Genomic DNA, 26,708 nt, shown 5'->3' with positions numbered 1-26,708 from the left:
TAGTCTGGACCAGGAGAGATGGCAACCCAGACACAGCTGGAGGCAGCTATGGGAACCAGGCCGGTGGTAGGACCTTGAGCAACAGCTGAGCCTCCAACACTGGTGGCTTGGACCCCAAGGACGGTGGACTGTATAGCCCATGGGGATGATGGGAGGCAGGACCCTAAAGGGTGGCGAAGCTGGTGGGATGCCAGAGAGGCTGCCCAGAGGCCAGGACCCAGGCCTGGCAGAGCATCTGAACCCTGCAGGGTATTGCTAATATAGACTGTGGGCATATGTCTGTATATTCCTTTAGTATACAGACATTTACTGAAGTGCTTCTTGGTTATTTGAAATGGTCCTGCTGCATCAGTGAGGGGCATAATTTCCATTCAAATTCTGTTTAAAGTTGCCTCCAAAAGCATAGTGGATATGACTGGAAAGGACTTTGTGTGTGTAGTGGAAATGCGGAAGACGATTGTGATATTGAGGAGATTAGGTGGTGTACAGCAATCGTTCCTTTTATGCCTGCATCTCCTTTCAGGCGTGGATGCCCTACGCAGCCTTTTGTGCTTTTTGTTTCTTATTATTTATTTTATTATTATCAAAGAGTTAGCTGCTTACTCAAGATGGTACAGTTTAAGACTGCACTGTTTACTTTCAACAAGTTCTGGGACAGGTCCCAAGGCTATCCACCTGGTACGGGAGTGTTTGGGATTATCACATAGTTATCTATATTGAAGGTTTGCCACCGGCCAAGCTGATTATTTGACCTGGGAAAATATGCAATGTATCAACAATCTTGTCAGGTTTTCAAAACAACAGGTTTGGTTACTGCAGATCCAATACTATATAAAGGCCAGGAATATTCCTAACACTGGAACCTCGGCATAGACTGAAGCTGCGGAGAGGTCTACATACTGGCCATTGGGGTCCATTCTCTGTCTTTCTTCAGTGGGTTCCCGGTAGTAGAAGGGACGTAAGCATTGTATTTTATTCTGAGATTTGCTTAATAAAGTCTTTAAGCCTTCACCCAATTTGTGGTCTTATTGCTTCTGAATCCTTTAAGGGAAGGACCACTGCCTCTTGGCAACACAGTGTGCAAGGCGTAAGAGATGTCTCTGCCTAAAGAGAGATGAATCCATCCAGATGTCTCCAGGCAAAGCTCAGTAGAGAGGATGGAATTGAGCTTTGCAGTTTTGCGTCTTAGGATCAAAACTGGTTATGGGTCCTTCAGTGCCCCCTTTGATAGGTGCCACAGAAGCACAAGAGGCAGGTAGGCAGGGAACAGTAAAAGCTGGATAGGTCCTGATATTGGCTTGAGTTTGGTTACTGTACTTTGTTCTATAGTGGATGCCACTGCACCTTAGAAAATCTCTGCACTCTTCATGAGGCACAATTATTCATCTCTATTTGGAGACGCAACTAGACTAGCAGGCGGAGCTGCCGGTCATGCTGATGTGCTTTGGCAGAGTAGTATGCAAGTGTAGGGCTGGAGTCATAAAGGATGCTATAGTCTAGAATAAGATGCATTGGCAGAGCTGTCTGAAGGCCCAGGAGTCAAACAGGAGCTATGATTCTGGATGTGGGAGATCCCCTTTCCCTTGTAAGCAGTGATGAATGCAGCTTATCTGCTCCAGCACCAGAGCCAAGCAGACATCTCTCTCACAGTCAAGCTTCGTCAATGACTTACTAGAGGCAGCAAGGGAAGGCTACAATCTCTCAGGGAATTTGTCAGTCTGAGATGGCTCTGGAGTCTGCTTCACAGAGGCAAAGAAAACCTGATCCAGTTTTTCCAGAGCAGCTCATTACTGGAGTCGGAGCTGTTCCCAGGTAGGGAGAGAATTGCCTTGACCTGGTAACTCACTGGCAATAAAGGCTTCTGTCCCCAGCTGATGCTGGCTTTGTCTGTGCCTTCTGGCTCTGTTTACTGTTCCTTTTGGAACCTCCCAGCCAGCTCCAGACTCTGTGTCAAGGGGCTCAGTTACTGTGTGAGCAACACTTGGTTTAAACTTGTTTCCCCTCACTCTTGGGCTACTGCCCTGAAAGCTCATTTGCTAAATGAGATCTCACTGCTTTTTGTGGCTTTTCTCTTTGACTTGTCACTGACCACTGTCATTAACCAATGCCCCAAAGACTAGTGTTGACATGATCTCAGAATGGGAACAGGAGACCTTCGCAAAGAAAAGATCTTACAGAGAATCCTGTGGCACTCGGTTCAGAGAGGACATAAAACCAAGACCTTGACCATTCATGGCCATTAGAGGTTTCATGGCAGCCTGTAGGAAATTATTATTGATGGGAGTGTGTTTATGTCCCAGCAGCCTGATTGCTTGCTGCCTTCTCCAAATTCCCCAGGTTGTCTTTTTAACATTAATAAACATGAGTAAAAAAATAAAGGAAGAACAACATGGATGCAGAGTCTCTCCTGTAAGGGAGAAAGTCACTTCCCAGCACATGTTGGCATCTGCTTTCTCCCCAGCTATGTTACAAGGTTCACTCATTATGGGCATGTCTAAACTGTTTGCACTGGGGAGTCATTTTGAAATAACAAGGCAAGTGTCCACACTACTAAGCCTGTTATTTTGAAAAAATAACCCCTGCTTGTGAAGAGGATTAAGTTTATTTTGAAATAGTTGTTCTGGGAGTTATTATTTGTAGATCTCGCCTTTGGAGTCACAGGTACAAATGGAGATTTAGCATCCAGTTATTATGGTCTAGTAACTGCTAAATAAAATACAAAATTGCTCCCTGTTGATCTTGGTTAAAAAAGAGTGAGGGGGAGTTTTGCGAACTGATAGGAGTTCTCTCTCAGCTGAAGGAAGTGTTTCCCTTCTTGCCCTTCCACCTGGACATGGTCTTGCATGGTCTGTCATTGTACAGCAGTCACAGGGACAATGGCCCTGAGATTTTCCTTTCACTTCCCCATAAGCTCCTGCAATGGTGAATTAGTGCATTGATTCTGAAACGCTGCCTCCCTTTCTGAATTTCTACGGCAACTGTCACCAGAGCCATCTGGTGCCTTCCTCACAGGGACGCTAAGCCCACTGAAGCTCTGCAGCGGAACACAGGTTTGTAAAGTGACCCTTCTTTAACCGTACTCAGAACTGAGCCGTTAGGAGGACCAGGCATAAACATTACCAAGCAGCCGTGGACAGAAAACATGTTTGTCACAAATGCACCAGCTCTGTGGAAACAAGGCCTCACTGGTTTATTTTTAGACCCCAGCTGGTGTTCACCCAAGACAGCCCTTTGTTTCCTGCTGGGACATAATTTTAGCAAAGATAAGATGTTCGAAAACAACCCCATGGCCCATTTTGAGCTGTGGTTGGAACATCTGTACAGTACAATAAGGGTGAGAGAGATGTTTGTGATTTCAGCTAAGCATGACAGGTCTTTAATATGTCCACTGGGCTGCATTCATGCCTGAGATCTCTAGCTGCATTGTTGGAACTGTGCCTGCACTCATGTTAGAGAGGGGAGGGCAGAAGAAAGGGGGTTCCCTGTCCTTTTGATAAATTAATTCCATTACTCCTTTGTGCTCAGATGGTCCAGTGCCCCTTCTTGATCCAAGCGGAGATCATCTGTTTCAAAGATAACAGTGGTACATGTTCTTCTGTGTGGGCATGATCACATTTTCCAGAATTCAAATGTGTGTGACCAACTGAGAACTTTCCTTACTGTTTTGGTGAGGCCTATGTGTTCCTCAGTTTTCCCTAGAGTCTATATGGCTACCCAGGGGTGGGGGGAGGTCTGCTTTTCAGACAGGCTAGAGTTTGCTTTTCAGACAGGCTAGAGAGAAGTGGATACACCTTACCTAGCTGTCTAAGCTTGAATGAGCTTTTTTTTTTTTTTTTAATTAAAGAGAGAGACTGGCTGAGGTCATGTGAAAGGAAAATCCAGAAGATAGAGGCAAACCCAATAACCAGGAGTTTGCCAGCTAGCAGTCAATGTCACATAGGGAGACAGAGTCCCCTACTGCTCAGCAGGGAAGCTGGGTAGAGACCTCAGCTTGAGAACAAAGGGCTGGAAGGAGTAAGGTGGAGGGATAAAGGATTGGCTTGTAGAAGACACTAGGGGTTGGCTAAGAAGGTCAGATGTAAGGGAGACATAGAGCATGGTCAAAGGGCCCTGCACTACCCAGAATGGGCAATACTTACCTTAATCTCTCTGTACTGATCTAAGGACTTTCTGATTCTGGTGTCCCTGTAAATACTCCTTGAAATCACACCTGGCACTGTGAAGGGGCCCAGGACAGACCTTCAGGGGTCTGGTGTGGCTGGAATTGCTGTAGAGAGTCACAGAGAGAGAGGGAAGGCCTGGGCTGGAGGTCCAGCCCCCCTATGTTGAGCAGGGTGGGTTCTCTGGAGCCAGCACACTAAAGGACTAACCGCCAGGAGATGGAATCCAGGTCTGGGCCTAGTCCAGGCCCTATGCGATCTCAGTGTCAGTACTTTATCTTCTTTAAATGCACTTTTTAAAAAATAAATGAAAAACTTTGAGAAATCCCCTGCAGGTTAATAGCTCTCAGCTACTCCCTGGAGTTCCCAATCTTGGCTTCAATTAAAAATACACACTGGCTGTACCAACCGGGTATAACTGAGATTCTGAGGCAAATGACAACAAACTTCCTTCTCTAGCTCCACTGCAAGTAGGGATACCAACTCTCATTCCTGGAGGCTCCAGGGCAATCCTGGAAAGATTAGAGCATGTGATGAAACTCCCAGAATACGGTCAACCAAAACTGGCAGCCCTAACTTCTGGGGTCATTTGGAGGCCGGGAGCACACACACAGACCATCTCCTGGGGCCATATTCCATGTGAGCCAATTTTTTCAAACTGTTAAGTTTTTACATCCACTTATTTCTCATTTTGGTGTATTGCTGCTCCCTTGTTCCAAGCACAATGATTGACCCCAGCCCAACAAAGAATTTCACACGTGTAAGTGATCTGCTGTGGAGGGGCCTAAATTAACAACACCACGATATCTCATGTTGCTTATTTGTGGCTCCAAAAATCATATTGCAGGCTGCCAATCCCCACAGTGGGTCCTCCTATGAATTCATGCTCTATTGCTATTGCAAAGATTATTAGCATAAAACCAGAGAAATAGAGATTTGTTTTCTCTGAAGTCTGCTTGTAAGAATCAGTTATGGATTTGCAGGTTACCCAAAAATGTGCTGGTTTCCTGTCAATAGGGTACTTCAGAGATATTCATCAGAATCTTGAAATTCCCGCTTGTTATCTGTGCTCATCTTGTTTTCCTTCTGGTTCTCACAGCTTTCAACTCTAAGCTACACAGACAGTGCTTAGCCCATGTGAGATTGATTTGAGAACTGGACATTGCGTGGAATTGTTAAGAAGAAGGGAGATTCTGTTATATTTTGGTTGTAATTCACTGTTTTTATATATATGTAAGCTGCTGTCTGGGATTACCTTCATACATACATACAGATCCCCTCCACCCTCTACTCACATCAAGAAATAATTCACTCTGCTAGGGATTCCATTGGTTAGATGTTAGATTAGACTATGACTGTAAGATTCAACCACTGTCTGAACTTGAGTACCTAATAAAAAGAACAAATAAATAAAGCATGCACTTGCAGCTGATATGACTAAGTACGGACAAAGGGCCCAACCCTGCAAATACTCAAGAGAGGAGTTCTATGCAAGTTAATGAGCCTGTTTGCCCAAGTAAGAATTATTTCCTTGAGCAAAAGTTTGCTCCGAGTATTTTGCACTTGGTCCAAAACATTTATTAAGAATATGCTGACATAGCTTGCCTCATAGTTCAGCCAGGATCAATGTCCTTTCACATCACGCTGCTCTTTAAAATTAAGTGCTATGTCATGATGTCTGTCTGAGACTTTCAAAGGGGCCTCAAGGGCACCAACCTCTCAATTTTCCAAGCAGCTTTCAGTCAGCTGTCATTTTGATTCAAAGAAGCTGCCAAAAAGGGTCTTTTGCAGCAGCAGTTACTGACCCAGAGTCTGAACTACTAGCCTAGGAGCACCTGTGGTCTGCCAGGAATAGGATATCACTCACTCTAGCCTTTTTTAGGTCAGTCCCAGAGCTTCACCCTGGTTTAGAGAAACTTGACTTTGGACACTGTATTCTTAAAACTGTCCCCAAATTAATTTTTCTCCCTCCCATAGCAGGAATCAGGACATTCAGGCTTCCAAGCTTTGTAGATGGAGTGAAAAAAAAACCCAAACTAATGTATGATAAATAAGCCTCCCTAAATCATGCATGAGGGGCTGATCCTGACAATCATGGGACAGCACTGCAGAACTGGACCCAGGCTGTTGTATGTAGGTGTATAATTAACACATTATGTATTGCCCTTTGCAAAAGGCAGACTCAAGCTCCAGTCTTCCTTTTCCTGTCTATTCCTCCCCTCCCATACTCATTTCTAGTTGTTTTCTGAAATATCCCTCCTCCCACCCTTTTCAAGTTAGGTGATTTTATGTTTGAAGTTGTGTCAAACCAATTTAGGGTGTTTTAAATTCAAATACAACTGTCCTTGTTTTATGATTAAAAGAAAAATTAACCTTTCTCTTAAAAAAATATCCAGTGATATAATTTATTAGTGTACAGAAAAACATAAATCTTTCTCCATTAGTACAGCATGCACTGTGAGAAGTAATGTTAGTGTCTTTTATATTTAATAATTACTTCCTTCGTGGAAAGCAATTCTCTTCTAAATTTTCTGAAGAGACTGGAAACAATGTTTTTCTCTCTGGATAATATCACCTGATAATAAAAATAATGAGTCCTTTATCAGCAGATGGAAATTTGTAACTAGTTCACAAACTTCAATGTTTACATTCTGTGCTGCTCAATTAATCTGTGTCTAAATATTTGTGTGTATGTGCATGTTTTTATATATATATTTATATATACAGGTGCACACATGTATCATAACTCATAAATAATTTATCCTGTGGTTTCACCCAACTTGCAGTGAGATTCAGTTTATTCGACTAGGAAATTTGTCGGTTGCAGTTTTGACGCATATATGCAAATCCGTTTTTTCCCCTGCAAGAAGGTTCTATATTGTTCAATTACTTTGAGTAAAGAAATGAGTGCAAAATATTTATTTCATTTAATTATCTCTATATTCCTCCATTGTACTGCACCATTAAAAACATGCTCCTTGCTTCAGGCTCTGTGAAACAATTGATCTTTATCTCCCAATTTTCACATAGGTTCTAGGCTTGTTTAATTAAAAAAAAAAAAAAAAAACGTTGAGAACATTTGTACCTCATACATTCACCCAGCCTCCATTGTTTGTTAATGCATCCCAGGGATTAAGTCTAATTTGCTCATTATTTTATGGACCGAAGGAAACAGACATAAAACAAATGAATTTCCAGCTGAATGAATATATTTTTCCTCTCAGGATTTAACAACTAATTAAATCAACATAGACTTAATCTCATGTTTTCCCTGTGCAGTCTGGCCTCATGATATGAGGTGTTGAGGGCCTCAGCTCCCATTAACATCAAAGCCCCTCAGGTGACATTTATCCTAGTCAATAGCCAGCCCAGCACAAAGCCTATAGGCTCACTTAAAACCTGTTTTGAAGACTTAAGCCCTGATTCACAGATTTTAACTTGAAGCATGTAACTACTTTGCTGGGGTAGGGCCTTCAGGAAGGGTTGAGGCCTTGTGGTGGTTCTGTGTCTAGGGATGAATTTTCCCCTCAGTACCTACTAGGTTTATGTCATCAAAAAGTGTTTGAATGGAAAAAACAGATCTCAGCTATCAGAAACAGTAACTGCCCCACAAATGAAAAGCAAAGCTCTTTTTGCTATTTCTCCATGCTGTACCTGAAGTAAATGTCTCATGTAAGCAAAAATAGAGCCATGAGCAATAGATGTTAGTACCCAAAATGTGCGGTGGACACGTTTTAGTTAGCTCTCTTTTCTGAAGGGGGTTAATATAACTGTGTGATGTATTGTATCACAGTAAAGTATGACTGGGTTAAGGTGCTAACAATGTCTGGCCACTCAAAACTATGGAGAACCAAAACATTGATCAGTTCTGTTCAGGATTCATGTCACAAAGGATCCAACCCTGTCTGTACAATCTGCACCCAGTTGGCCTCTGCTAGAGTTTCCCTGGGTAATGCAGGGCTGCAGGGTAACTGCAGGGCTGATTCCTCTGAGTGCTGTAGGTTTCATAAGAACCGCCATACTGAGTCACACTAATGGTCCATCTAGCCCACTGTCTTGTCTTCCAACAGTGGCCAATGCCAGATGCCCTAGAAAGAATGAATATAACAGGTAATCACCTAGAGTATGCTTGTGGTAGTCCTGTGTCTAGGGATGAATTTTCCCCTCAGTACCTACCAGGCTACACTGTGAGGTATTTTTTTCGGAAGAAGGTATGCAAATTGCACTCTTATTTGCATATCTTCTTCCGATTCTTTTTCTGGAAGAGTCTCTTCCAATATTTGGCCCTTCTACATGGAGCCAAATGTTGGAAAAATCTCCTCTTTTGAAATCCCCCTTATTCCTCATAAAACAATGTGTACAGGGGCTTCCGAAAGAAGGGGTTTTTCCAACATTTGGCCCTGGGTAGATGGGCCAAATATCAGAAAAGTCTCTTCGAGAAAAAGAATCTGAAGAAGATATGCAAATGCAAGTGCAATTTGCATACCCTTCTCCGAATCCCCCCCTCCCTGGTGTAGCCGTACCCCAAGCGATCCATCACCTGTCACCCATTTCCAGCTTTTGGCAAACAGAGGCTAGGAACACCATTCCTGCCCATCCTAACTAATAGCCATTGATGGACCTAACATCTATGAATTTATCTTGCTCTTTTTTCAACCCTGTTATAGTCTTGACCTTCACAACATCCTCTGGCAAGGAGTTCCAGTGGTTGAATGTAATTCCTTTTGTTTCTTTGAAACCTGTGGCTTATTAATTTCATTTAGTGACCCTAGTTCTCATGTTATGGGAAGGAATAAATAACTCTTTTTTACTCACTTTCTCCACACCAGTCATGATTTTATAAACCTCTATCATATCCCCCCTTAGCTGTCTCTTTTCAAGCTGAAATGACCCCGTTTTTTTAATCGGCTGCTTATTAACCACCATCAATCATCTGGACAGATGAATGGGCTGTGTTGAGTTGCGTGTTACCAGGACATTGCCATTAAATCTTTTCTGGAGCTGGGAGCTCCCTGATCTGCTCCAAAGAACCTCATTAAAGATTCCCAGGGGATTTTACTTTAAGTGAATGCAGCGTTTGTAAAAGGTCCAGGAGGCCGAAATGCTCTGTCAGGTTCCATGGGAACCTTTTAATTGGCTGCAGTGGTTTTGGCCTGTCATCTTGTTAGAATGGAAAGCCTGGGGCTGCCTTGCCTGGTGCAGTGGGGTAAAAAGGCCCCTGGCTAGCCTTACAGTCTGGGCTGTGGGGTTATATGCTACAGCTCAGCTAGGCAACAGGAGCCAGCTCACTCTGGTCAACAAACATTAATGAACAAGCCCATTGAAGTCAATGGTGAAAGTCCCATAGATGCCAGGGGGACTCCGGAGCAGGCCCAACTCGAGGCAAAATTTCTTCAGTGGCAATTCACATACTCCCCAAGGTTTTGGGTTTATGAGAGGGGCGGGTGTGCCACGGCTGGTGCCATGAGCTCTGGCACCGACACAGCCAGGTTTTCTTAGTCTGAGCAAATGCTGGCTCAGCCTGTGGCAAATCCCTCCCTAAAGGTCCAGTGCTGAGCTGAGCTGTCCTGTGAGCTGTTGCTTGGCAACGGGAACTGAGGGCAGGCAGCCGCTTGTGGGAGCACATAGCAGCACCTGGCTGGACCGGGCCCTCTGGTTAGTGTTTAAAGTCTGGATCCAACGCTGGAGGCCTTTACATTGCTCTTTACCCTCAGGCAGAGGGCCTTAACTGGAACCCTGCATGTCACTGCTTGGTAGGAAACACCGAGCACCTGTCTGTCCAGCTGAGGGACAGTTCCTGGCCCTGACACCAATAAAATTACCAAGGAGGCTGTGGGGCCAGACCTTCCCCAGACAGAAATTCGCATAATGCCCTTGGAGCCAGGGAAATTGCAGCAGTTTGTGCCAGATGAGGAAGTGGCTTTGTTTGATTGGACTACGCTTCCTAGAAGCAGATGGGCACGCAAGGGCAAGTGAAGGGAGACATATGGTGGCCCTTGAAAATGTTCCCCGATGTTCATGTGCCAGGGGAAGCTCAGCCAAGCCTTGTGCCATAGATCTGGCAGCACTGGAAGAAGGATGAAGGGAAATGCTGCCTGCAGTGCTGATAACTCCGCTGGGCGGAGATGTGCTTGCCCAGGAACGGACTCTCCCACCTTTGTGATTCAGCTATCTTGAGGATGGTGTGTACCTGTTCAAACCTCTTTTCCCCCAGGACTAGTCACTCTTGCTGGCCAGAGGCAGTTCAGAAATGCCAGAAGTCCTGACCCTTCAGGAAAGGGTTTGAAATCTAGAGACCTGATTTTTTTTAAGACCTCTGGATTCATAGTTCCCAGCCACCAGAGAATATTTCCCCGCCCCACAAGATATGCAGAGTTGCCTCTGCTCCCATGTGTGTTCAAAACCATCACACAGCCACCATACCAGAGCTCTCTGTCCTCAGTCCCATAACACAGCCATGTGGAATGGGCTGGGCAGTCCAGTGGTCAAGGCACTGGCATGGGATTCAGATGCTGTGGGTGCTTCCTCTGCCACAGACTCCCTGTGTGACCTAGGGCAAATCTCTTTACTTCCCTAACATCCCTGTCTGTGCTTTAGTTTCCCTGTGTGTACAATGGGTATAATATCATTTCCTCATTCCATGGGGTACTGTGAGGATAAACTTGTTCACATTTCTGTGGCACTCAGATCTATGTGGCCCTGTCACTGCAGTATCTTTAACTAAAACACCTTCTCTAGTAGTGTATCTACATGGTACCTTAATAGCAGAGCAGTCCTTACCCATATTCAGAATATGAAGTTTTGTAGGCACCTGAAAATTTGGGGCACCACTGGGTCTTAATATCCATCCACCTGCCTCTTATTTTTGTTCTGTGGCTCTGCTTCTTCAGGAGAAGCTCTTGTTAACTTAAAAATGAAAAAGCCTGCCAGAAATATCAGCAGAGCACTGAACCCGTGAAAGAGCCATTTAAGTGGCAAAGAAGCCTTTAACAGGCATTTGCCAACCGCAGGAATAGACTGTCTGAATTTACTGTCTGAATTTATATATTTCTGAATTTACAGTGTTAGTGCACATCGTTTAAAATTTGTTTTCAAATTATTTCATCCGTGTGCTGCTGAAGATTATAAAATCATTTCTCTAAAAAAATCCCCTTTCCCTCCTGGGCTGCTGTTGGGCACAGAGGTACCAGTTTAATAGTATTTTGTAGGGCCCCATAAATCCTAAGGACAGCCCTGCTTAATAGATTTGTGTAGTGCTGTTTCCCTTCATGCTAGCTGGGTACCTATATGGCCTTCCTTGCAGTAGCCGCTGAGCCCTGGCATATCATATTGACTACGTTTACCAATAACCTCATGTGCTTGTGCCTCTAGTACAACTGTGTACTTATTTGCTCAAGTAACTTAGTGGCATGTTTATTGCTGTCTCCCCTGGAATATAGCAGTATATTTTCTTGCAAAATGAATCAAGAGGAATGATTCAGATTTTCCCTGTTTGATCAAATGCCTCCCAATTCCCATGCCACTGGGAAGCAGCTGAGATCCCAGTCCACCCGCCTTCTATCTCTGCGCTGTGCCCACACAGAGTTTGGCTCCTGGGGTTGTAGCAGAAGGGTGGATTTCACCTTCATGATGCGTTTCTGAATGTGAATATCTCCATATTCAGTCTACAGGCCTCAGTTCAGCTGATGAAATGGGCACAGCCGCATCTAAGTAAATGAAGTGGCACACATTTCTACCAGCAAAAGACGTGGTCCAACTAGGCAAAATCTCTTCACTGACAGTTCACATACACAACCAAGATTTGGAATTGTGAGAGATGAAAGTTGGCCAATGATTTAGCAACTTAAATCCTGTTATTTGTCTCTTAAAACCCTTTCTTATGGTGTGGCCGCTCTTATGTGTACAGCTCCATTGGTTAAATTCATAAACCAGAAATATCATTTGCCCCACTCTGGCAATGTGAAGGAGCCAGAGAGATCACTCTTTCAAGGCACTTTCAGACAATGTATCTTTTAGGATTAGAATCAGATTTTTTTTTTATTCAACAAATTGCAAACTCTCAGTTTTGGACAAATCACTAATGAAAGAGACGTGTATTTGTGGTTGGGCTGCCCAGTGACTTGTTTGTGTATTTGTCACTCTTTCACATGTCAATAGCCACTGGAGATGGTTTCGCTTCCTTTTCTGGAGCCTTTTGGCTTACGTGTTCTAGTTTCTGATTGGTCATTTAGGACAGAGCGGGGTTAATTTTAGCATGGGGACGCCCCCACAGTAGAACAGCTGTACAAAGACAGCCAGGTGGGGCGGGGCTGTTTTTTTGCTATTGCTCTTAATCACTGAGAAATTGTCCTATATGTCCTTGAAAGCAGTTTAAGGGGCCAAATGTATTTACTATAACTTCAGTCCCCAGACTTATGTTTTATATAATTTTCTACCAGCACTTGTTTTGTCTTTTTGCTTTAAAAAATAGCATGTAAATTAAAGTTAATGGCTACAATATACACTGGCTTGGAAAATCCCTGGGTGACAGCATAAAACCTCTCTCTTCCTCTATCAGATAGGCCCAATCCTGATAGACAAAGCCCATTGATGGCTGTGGGAGTTTGGTCTGAATAATAATAAAAGGATTTAGTCCAATACTTTTAACTTCTTGTTCTCAAACATAAGAGAAAAGACCCTTGCAATTAATGCTGTTCTCTGCAATTGAAAACATGTTCCCTGGAAGGGCTAACACAGCATATGCAGAGGTGATGTCTGGATTAATTTAACAACCAACTAACAGTCACACTTTGTGAGGAATTAAATAATCAAGAAGCATTGGTGTGCACATGCACACATGATAAGGCATTGATTTTACATGAGACCCAGCTAGTGCTGACTCCTCTATATGGGGTGTTAATGGGATCCCACTGGGCTGGTAGATCCTTATACAAAACACTAAGGAAACAACTGAGAAGGTGTCTCTCTCTCTTTTTTTTCTGGACAACATTACAGTGGCATGCATTTCAGTGATGTTGGACATTCTGAACTGGGAGTATCCCAGGCTGTGTGCTGAGAGGCAATTGCAATATGAAGTTTTCCAGAATACTGTTGGCCACTTGTACCCTAGAAACAACCACATACTTATACCAAGCTCTTTCCTGCCATCCTTCCTCTTGTGATGCGGTGCCTTACCTTGCAAGCTAGAATCAGTGGGACCAATTCTGGAGTAAGGTACATGTCAAAAGGTGGAATCAGACTTAAAATGATGGATTCCTGAGCCATGCAATAATTGCTGACTAGGTATTGCAAGAGGCCTCCAAAAAGAAGTCCCACAGATGGGCAGAGAGCACCGTATACCTGTATTTATTACAGTACTTCAGTACTGCCTCAGAGCACTAGGCATGTGCCAGGACTCCATGGGTACATCACATAGCAGGACTGATGTTGGAATAGGCTGTGCAACTTTAGCTACGTCAATTGTGTAGCTTAAGGTGAAATAGCTTAATTTGGCTTTTGGCACTGTCTACACAGGAGGAAGTTAAGGGAAGAACCCTCTTCCTTCAACTTCCCTCACCCTTCATGAAATGAGGGTTACCATGAGTTCAGCTTGTAGTGTAGACACGATTTTTGTTATTTTGGAATAATGTCAGCTACTCCAAAATAACACTGCTGAATAGACATACCTCATGGTACTTGGCGCTGTACAAACAGAGAACAAAAAGACCCTGCTCCAAATTGCTTACAGCTTAGGGGACATTTCACTGATTTTATTTACTCCCCAATTTAATAAAACAACTCCCCTTTTGCTTCCCATAATATCTCAGGGGCAGGGACAACCAGGAAGAACTAGCACTATTGCAATTTGTTGACTGTGGTTAATGTAATTGAAGGACTAACTCCCCGCCCTGCCCCCAATTGAACAAAATGACACCCTTTGCCCTGAGAATCAAGCTCTGGATTAGCAGATGGGCCATGCTCTGATTTGGACCAGGACTGGATGCTGCTGAAGCAATGGGAGCAGTGTGTTCTGGAATCGAGGTTCCTCAGACTGCCCTGCCTGAAGCCCTTTCAATATAGGGACTGTTAATTTGGGCTGTTCAGCTGTCCTGGAGAGCTTGGGGAAAGAAGGTCTCTTGGATAGTCAGGACATTGAAGCAGATAGGGAGTAATGGTGTGATATGGCCCCTGGCTAACACTGCTCAGCAAGCTGGTCTTCACATTCTGTACCAGCTGCACCTATGACAGTGTGGTCTAGGTTGGGCTGCACTCATCCTGCCTGGCAGTAAAAACTGCATCAAAGCCCTTGTCTGAGCACAAATGCTGCTTCTGGCCCATGTGAGCAGCTCTTCTTTAGGAGGCCCCTTTGCAAACTGACCAAAACTGTTCTGTTGTAGGTATTGTTTTGGTATACAGGTATTGGGCCTGTATTGTTTTATGAGAGTGAAGTTGTGTGTTTGCTTTCCAGGCAGGGAAGGGAGTATACAGGCCAGGCTAGTATTAACTATGACTGCTATAGGGGAGAAGTGGTGGTTCACAAACTTGACACTGGTATGAATTTGACCAAAGCTGCAGTCTGCTTGCTTGTTCCATGTGAACAAGGAGTAGGAGAACCAAAGGGCACTGTGATTCCTTGCTGTTATGACAGAGGAAGAAAGGTACAGTGACTGACTTGTCTTCTTTCTGCAGCCCTAGAATTTCCATTAGTTTCTCTGGGATGAGGATCCGCAGGAGAAGGAAATGTCAAAGGCCTTGGTTGCGCTGGACAAGGGTTTGCTACTCTAGCTAGACTGATAAACCCTCCTGGTGTAAGTGGGGCCCTTTTGTCAGGAGGCCTGCTGACAGTGGGAGGGCAAAGGGGCCAATTGCCACAGGGCCTGGACATTCAAAGAGGCCTGGAGTTCCCAGCTGCTACCACCACTAATGTGGCAGGAGGAGCCCTGGGCCCCTTTGAATTGCCATGATAGGACTGAAGAAATGCTCCACACAGCTCTGAGGACTAGGGCCGGAGGTGGGGGGAGCATACTGCAGTCTGTGTGACGCTAAGAGCTGACTGCCTTTGGCCTTGCCCGTTCTGGGGGCATGGAGCTGGCCCCACCATACCTTGCCTCGGTCCCATGATGGCTACCAGCTCCCCTGGGCCTAAGGGTCAAAGCTACCTTGCTGTGTACCAGCTCCACTGCAGTCCGAGTGACGCTGGTGCAGAATAGACCCCCTCCATGCTGAGAAGGGACATGCTGTCTCTCTGTATTGAAAGCAATGCAGGTGACTGCAGTGGGGAGAAGTGGTTGGGAATAATACCATAAACAGGAGGTGGCAGGAATTCTTAAAGACACTGTCTAAGCTCACAGCCAGCCAATGTATGTTCCTGGCTCCTTGGGCATCAATGGCTCCTGCCTGACTCCTGACCTCATTGTATGGCTTCATCAGACCTGATGACATTCACCTCTGTACAAATGGGCCCACCAGCCCTATGCACCAGTTAGGCCCTGATAAAGCCTAACTGCATGTAAGGCCTTCTGGCAAATGTCAACCTTGGAAAATAACTGTAGCTCACATTAAAAAGAGATCAACCCCAGAAGGTGACAGACTAGGGGCAGCTGGATTCATGTGTTAACACCTGCAAGGTAAAGCCAGCAGAACAAAAGCAAGGAACCTTGTGCTTATCCTCCCAAAATAGCCCAGAGCCACAGCTTGCCACCTGCTGTGAGCCAGAGATGAGCTGGACTTAGAGGAATTTAGAGGCTCTGCTCTTTTTGCTTGTCTTGCCTGTCCTGCACCTGCTCTTTCTCTTTCCCTGGTGAGTCTTTTTCCGTTAACTGTTGGACTCCTGTGGGCCACTTCTTCCCCCTGGCTGCAGCTATTCTTAGAGAATTTGCTTTTGAGTTTCAGCCCCATTGCCCGCAGGGCATGGGGAGCTATTTGTGTATTGCAGCTGCTAGCAGGAGGCCAGTGGAAAGCCCCCTTCGCTGAGCTGACGTTGACGATACTTTCGGACTGACTTGGGAACGTTGCAGCAGCCTGTCTCTGCTGGCTTTACTGGGTCTGTAACTTCCATGGTCCAAGCTGCAGTTCTGTGTGTGGTCAGGTTAGAGGGACAGATTTGTTCCTGGAAGAGACAACCAGAGAAGAGATTATGTCTGGCCAGAAATGCAAGCTGTAGCTACTCACTATGTGAGTGAGGCCAAGCTCCTGCCATGCACACACTTTACGACTTGTGCTAATTTAGGGCCAGATTCTGCCACTTTCCTATGGAGCTGTCCTTCTGCTCCATGAAGCCCTAGTCATTTCAATGGCCCTATTCACAGAGTGCTATTCAGCACCTGTAAGCCTGTCACCCCTCTCCCTTGGAGGGTAGTTTTGTCTTTGTGTCTGATTTAGGGCCAGATTCTGCCTCCCTCACTCATCGGCTTCCGTTAAAAGCATTTTCGGAACAGAGCATCTAGATTGGCATGGATGCTTTTCCGCAAAAGCACTTTTTGTGGAAAAGCATCCGTGCCAATCTAGATGTGCTTTTCCTCAAAAAAGCCCCGATCGCCATTTTCTCTTTTTTGTGGAAAACAAATCTGAGCTGTCTACACTGGCCCTTTTGTGCAAAAGCTTTGCGCAAAAGGGACTTTTGCCTGAACGAGAGCAGAATAGTATTTCCGCAAGAAGCACTGATTTCTTACAGTAGGAAGTCAGTGATTTTGCAGAAATTCAAGCGGCCAGTGTAGACAGCTGGCAAATTTTTCCGGAAAAGCGGCTGATTTTCTGGAAAAACTGGCCAGTCTAGACACAGCCATCGTGTATAGCACTTCTCTCCATGAGTCATGCCATGGAAGTATATGAGTCTAGTTGCAGATTCAGGTGCTCCTCAACCCTTGAGAAATATTCTCTCCCGCACTCAGAATCAGACCTTCAAAGGTCAGAAGTCCCTAGAGCAGATTCTAGGATATATTCCCACTATTCTAAGCCTCTCAGTGTCTTTCTACTGCTGCTACTCTGGTCTTATATCGAGCTGCACTGGGATATTATAGTGAAATATGTGGCAATATGCTGTCGTGATGGCCCATACCACTACTACTCCAAGTACAGCGGCTGCAAGGTTTAGGGCTATTACTGGGGACTCCTAGGAATCTAGGATCAACGGGTGGTCATGATCCTGTAATCACCTCTAAGCAGACAGACCAATATGCCTCTGAGGAGCCCCACTGATGTTAATGGGGCTCTGCATGGGCACAAAGGGCTTCCTGTATGATCCAGACTGCTGGATCACCCATAGATGGGCCAGATTTTCAGGAGTTCAGCCTGTTGGGGGCACACACACGTGGGGCTTTGAGCATTTGGAAAAATCTGGCCTGGGATGTCACATGGGGAGCAAGAGGTGACCTTCAGCTCCACAGAGCATCCTGATCATGAAATTGCATGCTAGGTCCCAATTAGTGCTGTCGCTATGGGCCTTTAAATATGGATCAGCATATGTGGGAGGGTGCTCACAGCTGGCCTAGGACTTGTGCCTTTGGTCACTGCTCAGAGATTCCCCTTGATGTGTGTGTGGCAGACAGAGCACATGGTTCTATTCCAAAGAACCTGCCTTTGTAAAACCAGCCCCTTCTTCCTGGAGAGATCTGCTCCCTGCAGGTCTGGGGACTCAACAACATTGGAAAGGCCCTTTGCACCAGCCACAGAATTAGCTACTAAATTCCAGTTGGTTACATCTATGAAGCCCTACTGAGGGCCTGGATTACACAGGTGCAATAAGGTGATAATGGACAGGGACTAGGCTTGCTCCAGAATCATTGTGGGCACAGTTTGGTCTGCAGAACCTTTGTTATTGTGCTGATGAGTAAAAAAAGAAAGAATCCAGCTTCATTTCAAGTAAGCCCAGCTGATCGGCTGCTGAGTACTTCTGAAATGCTGTCCAGAGGTGCCACCCTACAAACTGAGTGTGCCTAAAATCAGGACCTGAGCTCTCCCCAGGAGTCCTATTTACAGGGCTGGCAGTTAGAAACAAATCCTGAGAATGTTTGACCAAGAGTCACTGAGACACATTCAACATGGGGCTACTTTTATAACATCACCTTTCAGAGGAGACACTCTGGATTTGTGCTCTTGTTTGCAATTCCTCCTCTATTGTATGAAGTCTTCAGTCCTCTCACCAGACTTTTATATATTTGATTTATAGGGAATCCTAGTCAGGAGGGCTGCAGGGTTTTTTTATAGCTCCAGTAATTCCTCTAGTGCCCATCTTCAAACTTTTTTCTGCCTTCACCTCCTGAAAGTTGTATTCTGATTACTCCCAGGTGGAAATACTTGGCCCACCTGACAGGGGCTAGAGCAAACAGCCCTTCCACTCTGCTGTATTCATGCTGGCTGTGAGTAACCTATTGCTTAGTCTGGATGGCTCCATCAGCTCCACTCAGCTCAGGATCTGTGTGCTGACAGCTGATTGGGGCGCGGTGGACTGAGCTAGTTAAAACTGCACCATCCAGCACAGTTGTGGGGCTTTGTTTCTGGTGGGTACAAGAAGAGGTGCTTCTAAAGGTGATGTTGCATGTGGAGTGGGGAAAAAGAGAAGGAACTGATATGATCTGAGGTTAGTCTAACAAGTGTGTCAATGGCTTAGTTACTGATGAGACGAGATGAGATTAGCACTTGGGCTCAGCATTGAGAGCCATATGCAGATGTGGGCTGGTAAGTGGCAAGAGAAAAAGGCTGTTGAATGTGCCTTGAGGAGCAGGATGCAAATGCAAAATGTCTCCGGCTGTGTCTAGACTGGCAAGTTTTTCCGCAAAAGCACCTGCTTTTGCGGAAAAACTTCTCAGCTATCTACACTGGCCGCTTGAATTTCTGCAAGAACACTGATGATCTCATGTAAGAAATCAGTGCTTCTTGCAGAAATACTATGCTGCTCCTGTTCGGGCAAAAGTCCTTTTGCGCAAAAGAGCCAGTGTAGACAGCTCAGATTTGTTTTGCGCAAAAGCGCCCCAATCACAAAAATGGTGATCGGGGTTTTTTTGCGCAAAAGCGTGTCTAGATTGTCACAGATGCTTTTCCACAAAAAGTGCTTTTGCGGAAAAGCGTCCTTGCCAATCTAGACGCTCTTTTCCGCAAATGCTTTTAACAGAAAACTTTTCTGTTAAAAGCATTTGCGGAAAATCATGCCAGTCTAGATGCAGCCCCTCTGTCTGCATGAGCCTTTGAACCCAGGGAGCATGCAGGGCTGGACAGCCTAGCTTGCTTCTAATCTCCCCAGGGCTGCAAGCTAGGGGTAGGGCAACACCAGCTCTGTACAAGTGCCCTAGGGGACAGGAGTTTGGAATGGGTCCCATATGAAGAGAGATTAAAAAGACTTTTCATCTTAGAAAAGAGGAGATTGAGGAGGGATATTAGAGAGGTCTATAAAATTATGACTGGTGTGGAAAAAGTGAATAAGGAAAAGTTACTTACTTGTTCCCATAATATAAGAACCAGAGGTCACCAAATGAAATTCACAGGTAGCAGGTTTAAAACAAACAAAAGGAAGTATTTCTTCACACAGCACACAATCAACCTTTGGAACTCCATGCCAGAAGATGCTGCGAAGACCAGGACTTTAACAGGGTTCAAAAAACAACTAGATAAATTCATGGCTGTTAGCCAGGATGGATAGGAATGGTGTGCTTAGTCTTTGTTTATCTGGAAATGGGTGATGGGGGGAGGGATCATGTGATGATTATCTGTTGTGTTCACTCACTCTGAGGCATCTGGCATTGACCAGTGTCAGCAGACAGGAGACTGGGCTAGATGGACCTTTGGTTTGACCCAGTATAGCCATTCTTATGAGTTCCTTCCTCTTAGGTCCAGGCACCAGCTGTTGGAATCTAGGTCTAAAGTGGCAGGTTAATTTCTGGAAGGAAAAAATGAGGCATTTTAAAAAAAGGGATTATTCACACACCAGGCCTCCTGTGCCCTGCCAAAGGGGCCCAGCCTACTCAATGTTCCTCCTCTATCCTAAAGCCAGAGACAGCACCTGTGACTGGGTAGCTGTGTGCACAGGTTGGGTGCAGTAGCTAGATGAGTAACCACCTGTTCTGCACAGGAGCTTAGCTGAGCTTGCTCACAGATTAAGCTATGTGCATTCTGGGAGTGAATGGAGGATGGGTTATCAAACCTGGTTCTCAGCACCTGCCTTTCTCTTTGGCGATCCACTGAGGCCTGCCTTTTGTGCCCCTTTGGTGGGAAGGGAGGGAATAAGTTGCTAGGCTCAGCATATGGTTTAAAACAGGTTGAAAGGATTTCAAAGCAATATCTAGGGCTAGATCCCCTGCTAGCATTCCCTGGCAGAGATTTGTTGACCTCTGTGGAGTTGTACACCCGTTTACACTAGCTGGAGTTTGGCTCGGAGATTCAGAACCTCCAGATGGGTGCAATTGTGCTGTGTTCCACTGCCGTTGTCTCTGGCTCACTTCTGTCTTAGCCAGCAATGAACAAACTGGGCCCTCTAGCATACGCTGGCCTGTTAGTTTTAGTGCACGTGAAACGGGGTAATAGATATGGGATTGTAGGTTTGGAGGATGGAGAACCAGGGTGCTGGGCATGGGGAAGAGACATGAGAGGCATTTTCCTTAAGGAGCGAGCAATTGAGCATTGTAACTGGGAGTCCAGTGGTAGAATCTCAATAGATTTCATTGGCAGATTCAAAATTCCCTTCATTGGGAAAAGAGAAGAAAATCCAACATGTAAGGTTTGTACCTGTTATGACTGTCCACAGAGATTAATGTTATTCCCAACACCATGTGAAGGTCTCTATGTAAAGTTCTGAGCCCAGCATGAAGATAGAGGAAACAGGGAAAAACCATGGAAAACTTACAGTGCAGCCAGGAGAAGGAAAGTTTGTGAACAATGCGGTGACTTACCAAGGACGGTCAGCTGGGTTCCTCCACCGAAGACCTCCCACTGTGACACGCAGATGTACAAAAACCTGTCCCAGATGATGACAGGGAGAGGTCGTCACCATTGCCCGTGTGTGTGGGGGCGGGGAGAAAGGAGACACAGGAAAACTTCCACTGAGTGTCCATGTCACTGCAGGCTTCTCCTTTATGGAGAAACTCATGAAGTCAGATGAGTGAAGATCCGCTGGGAAGTGAAGCAATGAAACTTTCCCTGGGAGAACTCACTGTAAGGCCAAATCTTGGTCCCTGCATGAAGCCGATGTAAGAGAGATGATGACAGTCTTGTCAGGAAGGCACTGGTGTGGGAGTCAGGAGACCAGGGATCAATTCCTGGTTCTGCCACAGACTTTCTTTGTGTGCTTGGGCAAATCACATCATCTCTGTGCCTGTATTCCCCAACTGTAAAATGGGGACAACACTTTTCTGCCTCACAGGGTGGTGTAGGAATATACTGTCGTTAGTATCCCAGAGTTACTGAGGCACTACAGTATACAGGGCAGAAACATCCCTGTGTAGAAACAAAGGAGCTCTGTGCTGTGCTACCCACTGGGTTCCACCACTACATTGCTCTGCCAACCCCTGCAGAGGCTGTTGCCCTGCATACTGGTGCCCTGGGTGCTGCAGGGCAGGTGCACAACTGGATTGCATGTTGGTCCTTCCGCTGCCATATGGCTATAGCAGGCCAATACTGGGACAAAGCATTATTGGTGTTATTGTATAGACTTCAGCAGAATTGCATCAAGGTAAGAAAGAGACACGTTAGCTGTCTGAATTGCCTGAATTCAGTCGTGTATGTTATTGATACATTAACTGTGCTTAGCATGTGAACATAACCCTGACACCTCTGACCACCAGCATCTTTCCAGATGTAATTAATATACAACATGCCCTTGTGACCTCCCCCATAAGTGCCAGTAACCCATCAGACATGGCAGGGACTGCACAGGTGTGGACCAGACATTATTCAAACCATGTGCCATCCACATTTCCTCTCTGAATCACACAGCCTCTCTGCACCCACCCATGAGGAGCTAAGGTGTCCCCTCCTTTCTTGTCCTAACTTACCCACTCAGAAACCTCGGACAGTCCTTGGGGGTAGGGGTCACTGTGAGTTACTGGGTACAGCCCTTCTGCAAGAAAAGCTGCATCATCATGTCCTCTGTTCTCTCTCAGCTGAACCTTGCAGGCGGGTGGGTGTGGGAGTGGGAAATTGCCCACCAGACACGTCTGAGCAATGGCTGAAGTTCCATGTGCCATGAAACCAGCCACCACCCTGCTCTGTCTGACCCCAGCAGTAGAGTTGCCAGTTTTGGCTGGCCATGTTCCTGGAGGTTTCAGCACATCACACGATCTTTAATTAAAGATTGATCATTAATTCCTGGCGACTGCAGGACAATCCTGGTGGGTTGGACAGCAGTGGATCAGATGCAGATGTTATTGTCAGTCTCTCTAGAATGAGTGAAGATGCTCAGAATCTTTTGCTGCTTCTCTGCGTCATCTCCATCATGCACTGGCGTGTGCTGGGAAATGCTCCCAGATATTGTTGGTACCAAAGCAGAGGTGTCTGCTCAGCCACTGTCCCGGGTGCAGCCAGGCCAGCACGTTCCTCACGGGAGCCCACACTTGCCTTCAGAATTCCCATTGTGCCAGCAACCACGGCCACTGGCTGCGCGCTGAACAGCTGGTGCAGCAGGGAATCCCTGCGCTGTCTCCCTGAGCAGAGCTGAGGTGAGACTCCCACCGTGGCTGGGCTGGTCCCTGCCCCTGCCAGCGCTGGGGCCTGCTGCCCAGCAGCGTGTGGCGTGTGAGGCCCTCTCAGTACAGGCTGGGCCAGTGAACGTCTAGGCTGTGAGCTGTGTCCATGCTCAGCTGGCTTCTTATGAATGAAGCCGGGGCCTGGACCCTCCCTCTGACTGGTGAGCAAATGGCACCAGCTTAATGTCCTCGTCGGTGGGCTGCCTCTGCCCCAATAGTCATGGGCTGTGTGTGAGGCTTGATGCGGCTCTTGCTGGAGTTGGTGGGAAAGCACCTGTGACTACAGTGGTTCTGGCTCGGACCCTACAAGAATCTCCTGAGCAGTGGAGGGCAGGTCTGAGCCATAGCAAAAGGGCCTAAATGCCAGTGTAGATAAGCATTTTGGTTCTGAGTGTCCTAGGTATTTAATCACCAAAATATACAAGCAGGGGCATAGAGGCACCCCAATGTCAAACTCTCATTCATTTCAATGTCTTTTATAATTAGCTCTTAGTAGACTAATTCTTATTGACTTTCAGTTGAGAATGGATTTTTTTGGTGGATTTTTAGTGGAGTTATTCACTTTGACAAAGACCCCAAATTCTTAATGTAGGTTTTCGGTGCATTCGTCTATCTACTTCAGTTCCCATTTTCAAGGGAAGAGAACCGATAGTCCTTGAAGAAAGGAAGTTAATCTCTTTCTACACCTCTTCCTTAATGAAGTACTATTTAAAATCTGAGTACAGCAATGGGTTCTAGTGGCAACTGACTCTCTGAGATCTTAAGAGTTGTAGCTCTTTGCCTTTTTGGGTTCTGCATAGTGTTGGTGCTCCGCAAACCATAATTTAGGATTCTTATCTCCCATTTGGTGAGTGGTGCACGAGCTGGGAGGGAAGGATAGTGGGTGTTAAAGTACTTTAGGAGAAAGTTTTAAAAATACCCTCATTGTATATAACTCATCCATATTGCAGCCTCTCTCTGCTCTGCTTTCCCCTTATTTCCTTCTATAGGAGGTTGCAGTGCAGGACGGGCCAAATAATCATCCATCCGTGTTACTCATTTGGTGAGTGGCAGCAGCACAGTGGAATCTGACAAATACATGGTATATGTGACACAAATGTGGCATTTTACCTCCTTACCCTGATTCTCCTACAAGAATTCGGACATGTCTACACTACCCCGCTAGTTCGAACTAGCGCGGCACGGGGTTCGCACTAGCCGGCTTTTAAAAATGGCAGAGCCGGCTTTATGCTAATGAAGCCTGGGAAATTCAAATCCCGGGCTTCATTAGCACGTTCGGTATGCATACATTACCCCGCTAGTTCGAACTAGCGGGGTAGTGTAGACATACCCTCAGTGTTGAAGGTCCAGCTTTGGCTGTCCAAATCAAAGCCCTCCCTGATGCATATTCCAAGTAGGAATAAGAGATCCTCCAGAATAGGGCTTTATTCCGGAGGATCGCGCCAGTCTGGACGCTTTTATCCGGCTTTTCCCCAAGCCGGAAAAAAAAGCGGCGGCCATGTTTATTTAAATCCCGCGGGGGATATTTAAATCCCCCGCGGATTTCCCTATTCCAAAGTTCTAAATTAGCATGGCTATTCCGAAGAAGGGGCCAGTGTAGACACAGCCATAGGGTTTACTGGGACACAGGCTGTCTGCTCTGGCCTGTCAGGCCCCAGACTGTGCAGAGCCCAAGAACTCACGGGGCCAACGTGGTCCCAAAGAATGTACCTCATCAGTAACATACTGATTCCATTTGAAAAGCACCTTTCATTTGAAGACTCCCAAAGAACTTTGCACGTTTACTCTGACAGTCAAAGTGGACACAAGGGTCACTACTTCCCCTCTGGCAGTAATGCAGCAGCTGTCATGCGATGGCCAGAGCACTAGCTAACTCAGGCAAATTTCCAAGAACTGCTGGCAGGGGAAGATAAGAGGGTAAACAGCAGCCACCTAATCAGGTGTTTTCAGGATATTAAAGGCCACTCTTTACAAGAGGGATTTGGGTCAGTACTGATCAGATGAGGCCAGGAGCTCTGGCTACAGCCCATCCCAGGTAACAGCTGTTGGCACTCCAGCACCCTCCCTGCATTTGGACACTGATTTCCCTGAGTGCTGAGCGGTTCAGTAAATAGCTCCAGTGATTCCAGTACGTCTCCCTGCAGAATGACTAATGATCAGTGGGATGGAGGGGCTGGAATCTGCTCCATGCGAGACTGGAGGGTGACTGAACATCACCTCACAGAGCTCTCGGCAGCGCTGGTGACCCCTGTGAACTTGGTCCCAGCCCAGCCCTGCGGTGCTGTTGGGAGCTGCTAGGATCCCAGTCCAAGCTGGGCTGGCTGCAGGCCCCAGGGGTTTGCATCCCGCTCTCATGCAGCCCACTCTCACCCAGTGATCCCCTGACACAGCGTGCGCTGTGCACATATTTGTGTCGAAGCAGTTGTCCCCCCCAGGTGGATGGTGAGAGCCAGAGGGACCCGTGTTAGGGAAGAACAGGCCCAGCCTGGGAAATGGCCCCCCCGTAACATCTCTCCCCCTCTCCTGATCTCCATGCTGTTGCAAATTTCTTGGCTTCACTTCTCATCAGCCTGTGTGAGACACCACAAGTGAGACCCTCACTGGACAGAAATCCATGTTGGCTGCGGGAAGGGGAGTTTGGCTGGCTGGCTGACAAGGTGACTCTTGCAGTGAACACACCAGGTGCAAAAGGGACACAAGAAGTGAAGCTCCCCACACACAGCGATAGTCGAATGTTTTGGTTTTATTAATGACATAACAAGGCTGCATGGGAGACTAAAGCAGGGGGACTGGCCAGGGATTGCTGGGGGAGGGAGAAGAGGGGAACAAAGACAGGTGTCATGTGGATCAATAGAATCCCCCACCCGCGGAAGAGGAAGGAGATTTGCTGGAAATCAGCATCATGGCCACGCTAGGAGATCCCGTCTCCTCTGGGAGCCCCCGACGGGCTGACGTGGGGACCGGCTGCGCCCCCTGGGGTCAGAGGGTTACGAACACTCCGATCGCTTCAGAGACCTCTCCAGGGTCTTCCCATCGTGTGTCACCTGACAGGTGTAGGTGTCATGGGCCTTCCACTTGGATGCATCCAGAGACAGGTAACTGCTGGCCATGTACTTGTTGTCGCTCTGCTTGGAAGGCTTGGTGGTCTCCACTCCTGTGGAGATCTGCTGGCCATCAGCTTTCCAGGTCACTTGGACGGAGCCGGGGTAGAAGCTGCCCAGCAGACACACCAGGGTGGCTTTGTTCTTGGTTTGCAGCTCCTCCGAGGATGGAGGGAAGAGGTTTACGGTAGGAGATGCCTTTGGCTGCCCTGAAAGACAATGAGATCCCCTGTTAGAATGGACAAATCCAGAGCCTGCTCGTTCCGAATATCAGAAATTCCTGTTCCTGACCATGTAACAGATCCCATCTCTCACAAGCCCTGAGAGCAGGGGAATTGTCTGAGACGGGAGATCTCCTCAGGGTGAAGGCAGAGTCCTGGGACTCAGGATGAGACAGATTTATTCCTGTCTCTGTCACAGTCTCCTTTTGGGACCCTGGCTGAGTGAGTAGCTGTCTCTGTGCCTGTGAAAGGGGATAATATCACGCTACTCTTCCTTTCTGTCCCTTTTGTCAGTGACGGCTGGATCCTCTGTTCTTTGACACCCCTACGTACCACTGACATAAATGACAGTTTGAGGCCTGTAAGGGGGGCAGTGCTTGAGCTAGTCTTCGGGGTCATTTCTTAGGGTCCAATTTTGTCTTTGGGCTTGGCTACAGTAGACAGTGATTTGAGGTCTGAGTGCTCTCCCATTGAACCCGGTACTTCATGAGCATAGAAGAGTAGCTGGAGTCAGTGGGAGAGCGGGCGCTGTCGGCCTTCTGGGGTGGAAGACACCACTGTAAGTACACTGAGTTC

General features: G+C 46.5%; 1 gene segment (V, D, J or C); it reads right to left on the bottom strand.

The window, feature by feature from the left end:
• Nucleotides 1-10,663: 10,663 nt before the first annotated feature.
• LOC102461539 (immunoglobulin lambda constant 1-like) overlaps nucleotides 10,664-26,708 on the bottom strand; it is an 18,439-nt gene continuing 2,394 nt past the window's right edge. Inside the window, 1 exon segment of the C gene segment in view lies at nucleotides 10,664-26,120. Within this exon segment, the coding sequence occupies nucleotides 25,798-26,120 (323 nt within the window).

This window comes from Pelodiscus sinensis, chromosome 15 (genome assembly GCF_049634645.1).
Source record: "Pelodiscus sinensis isolate JC-2024 chromosome 15, ASM4963464v1, whole genome shotgun sequence".
In the NCBI taxonomy this organism is placed as follows: domain Eukaryota; kingdom Metazoa; phylum Chordata; order Testudines; family Trionychidae; genus Pelodiscus; species Pelodiscus sinensis.
Note: the sequence above shows the minus strand (reverse complement) of the source record. Positions and strands in the feature narration are given on the sequence as shown.